The sequence below is a fragment of the Echinops telfairi genome, unplaced genomic scaffold (genome assembly GCF_000313985.2).
Source record: "Echinops telfairi isolate 266 unplaced genomic scaffold, ASM31398v2 ScPeMD7_7467;HRSCAF=8505_1, whole genome shotgun sequence".
Classification (NCBI taxonomy): domain Eukaryota; kingdom Metazoa; phylum Chordata; class Mammalia; order Afrosoricida; family Tenrecidae; genus Echinops; species Echinops telfairi.
The window spans coordinates 25,385,691-25,389,994 of NW_022111368.1; the positions used below are offsets into that span (position 1 = coordinate 25,385,691).

Below are 4,304 nucleotides of genomic sequence, written 5' to 3' on the forward strand. Positions count from 1 at the left end.
CTTGAAAGAACTCAAAAGGAAAGTTTGCCCATTGTCTTGCAACGGACATCCTTCTCTGGGGTTGTTCAATGATTATAGTTACTATCAAGTTGATTCTGACTCTTGACGGCCCTCAAGTGCCAAGCAGAACCTGCTCGTAGGGTTTTTCTCACCCGAGACCTTTCAGAAACATCACCAGGTGTCTCTCGGTGGGTTTGTAACATCAGCCTTTCAGCTAGTTGTGGCGCGCTTAACCAAAAGGGGACACCTGAGGGCCTTATTCAACTATTGGCACTGTGCAGCCGTGAGCAATCCCAGGGAATGCACACTCCCAGGCCTCTGGGGCATAAGAAGAATGTGCTCCTTGCAGAATGAGGACATGGTGCCAACCACACATAATTGAGGGGCTACGGTTTACATGATGTCAATTGTAAGAGGAATTTGCCCTGTAAAACTCCAAAATGTGAACTGGCTCCAAATTGCCTTGACTCAAAAACCTGTTAAATCCTTGATGAGTGCAAATTAGAGCAACATGTCTCGAGCCTTTCAGATGGCCAGAAAGGGTTGCTGGAGTCTCTCTCCTTCTGCCTCCACACGTGCTGCCTGGACTCCCCAGAGGGCGATGCAAATCCCGAGGGCATCTTGTACCGGGTGGTGTCACTCCGTGTTCCGTGCAATTCTCCCCTCCGCCTTCCGACCGGGGATTAGCCTGTGTTAGCAGATGGAACCACCGTTCATAGTGTAGAATGCTATGGTGGAGCCTGTTTAGATGGTCTGTAGGATGAAGCGGGGAGGACATAGGGTCCACCAAACCCAAGCCAAACCCGCTGTCGTCAAGTTGATTTTGGCTCACAGTGATCCTATAGGGTAGCGTAAACCTGCCCCTGTGAGTTTTCAAGACTGTAACTCTTTACCGGAGTAGAAAGCCTGTCTTGCACCCTTTGAGGGCCTGCTGATTTCGAACTGCTGACTGTGTGGTTAGCAACTCAATGTGTAACCACTGTGTCCTCCGGGGCTCCTTTGATGGATGCTGACTGCCGCATCTATTGCCTCGTCTTTCTCTCAAAGAATGACTAATGTGTTAACAGCCAGCAGTCTTTTGGGTGGCAGCTGAGTGTTTTAACCACTGTGCCACCAGAGCTCCTAGCCAGGGTCCATCTGGAAGATATTCCGCTTTTGGCAAGGTCTCCATTCCGAGCCTCTGCTTGTTTGTAAATAGCTCTTTGGTACCTACTCACAGACCGGTGCCTGGGCGATTGCATTGCAGGGAAGAAATTATTTTGCAAATCCGGTTCCCAGCCAATAAAAGATGTTTTAAAAGCCTCCTGCTGCACATTTTGAAAGATGGTTAATGCGGGCATGGAAATTTATTTAATCTCTCTTAAATCTTACAGACTGAGCCACTCACGTGTTGGTATTTCTCCTCTGTTTCTTTTTTAAGAGAAAGGTGATGCTGAGCCGGAGAGTCCAGACAATGGGACATCAAATACATCGTAAGTCCTTTTTGTGTTTCTATCAGAGACGGCTGCTCTTTCATAGACCTTCCGGGCCTGAGACTATGAATCTGCACAAGGATCTTGTCTTAGTAGTAATGATGATGTAAGGGAGCCTGCGGTTCTCTTTTTGCATGATCGTGTCTTTGAAATGCTTTCGGCGGCCGATGCATTTCCATTTTCGGTTAGGCTTCAGCATCTCCAGTAAGAGTGATCGTGAAAACGCGAATGCTCTTCTAGACAAAGGTAGACGGTGATGAACTGTGAGGGCGTGTCTGGAGTGGGAGAGGGAAGCCAGAAGCCCCTCCCCTTGAGCTGGAGACTCGCTGGGCTGCCATAGTAGTGACAGCTCTCTGATTTAGTCTGTCCCCACACCTGGGAGCGACAAGCCTGCATGCGGTCTGCACCCACCCCTCTGAATGGCATGGAAAATGGCCCTGGTTGATAACTTCAGGAGTCTCTTAAACTGGTTGGTACTTTTTGAATCAACAGAATCATTTGAAAAAAGGTTTTTGAAAAAAAGGTTGTAAAGCACATGGTTCTTCACTCTCGGTTTCATCTCTTCCTCTCGGTAGACAGAGTCAAAGTGTATTTTTTTTTCTGTCCTGAATCTGAGGCCCAGTTGAATACACCCAGGTTTAAATAGACTCATTCACAGACTAACCAATGACCTGATTTTAGTTCCGCTGGCCAGAATCGATAGCTGGTTTGTGCCTCTAAACCCTTCTATTTGTCCCCTCTTCTCAGAGCTGAGAGAGGTTTTCACATTGTAACAGAGCTTTGTGAGTTTATTTACATGTGGACCACGTTTCCTGTTACTAAGCTCTTGGGGTTATTCATTAGAAATCACTCTTGTGATAAAAAAAAACAAGCCCAGGGGGCTTCAGAAAGTTTGTAGGAAAATTTTATTATCTTGTCATTTCATATTTATCCCCCCACCCCAAACCTTTTTGAAACCCTCTCTGTTAGTGTCTTCATTGGTCCCAAATCTATTTCCCAACCTAGAAAGATCATTTGGTTTTTACCTAATGGCATATGATTCCATAAGAAACGTGAACATAGTACGTGTGTCTTTATAAAGATGTTAGCCAAGAAGTTCCAAGCCGTTGCCTTGTCATAGGTTCTGATGATATGCTGATTGCGACTGGTCTTAAATGTGGGTTTCTTGTTAAAGTTTGGGTGCTTGAAACCATGGGCAAAGGGTTTTAATGCCATCTGGAGGTGTCCAAGAGAACTGTCAGGAATAGACGGAACAATCCTTGTGAGAAACTTGTGAGAATGAATAGGGATGGGTTTATGATCCTAGAATGCAAGCTATTTGAAGGTTAGTTATATTCTCTTGCCAATTATTTTATTGAAGTGTTACCTATTTTAGATTCTGTGGGGGTTTTTTCAAGTTCTTAATAATGAAATTACTTGGCAGACTGGGAAACTGCATGCTTCCTACATGGAACATCACATGTTTCAAATTCACTCTCTGTAGATAGCGGTTTTGTTAACGTGATTTAATGTGCCACTAATGTTTTCTCTCCCTGATGTATTTCAAAAATGCCTACCCCACCCCACACCCCAAAATTCAATACTTTCTGTAAACCCACCCACTGCCACTGAGCTGATTCTAGCTCATCGAGACACCAGAAGACAGAGAAGAATTGCACCAAAGAGACAGTTCACCTCTGGGAGCAGACAGCCTCATCTTTTTACTATGGATTGACTGATGGTTTTGCTTAACCCACTGCACTACCAAGGCTCCTTAAGAGAATAAGTTGCATCGTGTGTTAGTCTGGGTAGACTAGAGAAACAAATACATAGAAGCTTATATGTGTATACAAGAGAGCTTTATATAAAGGGTAATTTTACATTAAGAAAGCATCCCAACCCAGTCAAGTCTACGCCCATAAATCTGATATTAGCCCATATGTCCGATACCAATCTATAAAGTCCTATTTAGACTCAGGAAACACATGCAATGATGCTGAATGCAGGACAATCACAGGCCAGTGGGTAGAAAGTCTTTGGATCCAGTGGCATTGTAAACATCTCAGTGCTGATAGGGGTCTCCATGTGGCTTCTCCAGCACCCAGGGCTGCATCTGGATAGGTCCATGTGGCTTCTCCTCAGGGATGTCTCGCCGGGAGTGAGCAGAGAGCCAGAATCTCCCTCCTCCAAGTAGGAAAAATCAGGATTTCCCAGAATCCTCAGGAGAAAACCACACCCACACAGAGACCTACCTGATTGGCTGTGACTGAATTAAGAGGCTAGGCTCCACCCCTTCCCTCTTAATCCTCTCAAGTCCCAAATTGGCACCAGATTATGTAACTACCACCCATGGCAACTTACTTTTAAATCCTCTGGAGATATGAAAGCAGTTGAGGCTTACGTTTTAACATGTGCCTACGTTTTAACAAGCCATATCAAACTCTCTGTGCCATCCATTCAATTCCAGTGCATAGATAGCAGCAACCGTAAAGGGGAGGATTGAACTGTGCCAAGACTGTAACTCTTTTCCTGGAGTAGAAGCCCTTATCTTTCTCCATCAGAGCAGCTCAGTGGATTCATATTACTGACCTTGTAGCCGGCAGCCGACGCATCACCCACTTCATCGCCAGGGCTCCTGCACCTAACTTTCTGCTTCTTGTACTAGAATGAATAGAAATAAAGAACACCTGCGGTGGCAAGGACTTCTATTCCAAGCGGAAAATTCCAAACTTACGCCACGTAAAGAGCCCTTTCACTGTGGTTGGATAAAAATTTGGCACAAACAGCAACATGTTAAGAATAACGAACAAGGAACTTCAATCTGCCTACCAGTTTCCGTTCTTGGATACAGCC

At 45.2% G+C, this 4,304-nt stretch overlaps 1 protein-coding gene across 4 annotated transcripts in view; it reads left to right on the forward strand.

Moving 5' to 3' along the window:
* The window catches only part of AFF3 (AF4/FMR2 family member 3), a 587,662-nt gene that overhangs the window by 395,298 nt on the left and 188,060 nt on the right, over positions 1 to 4,304 (forward strand). For all 4 annotated transcript variants that reach the window (XM_030888457.2, XM_045283938.1, XM_045283937.1 and 1 more), the window contains one exon: positions 1,421 to 1,472. In XM_030888457.2, the coding sequence (XP_030744317.2) occupies positions 1,421 to 1,472 (52 nt within the window). The remainder of the gene's footprint in view (positions 1 to 1,420; positions 1,473 to 4,304) is intronic.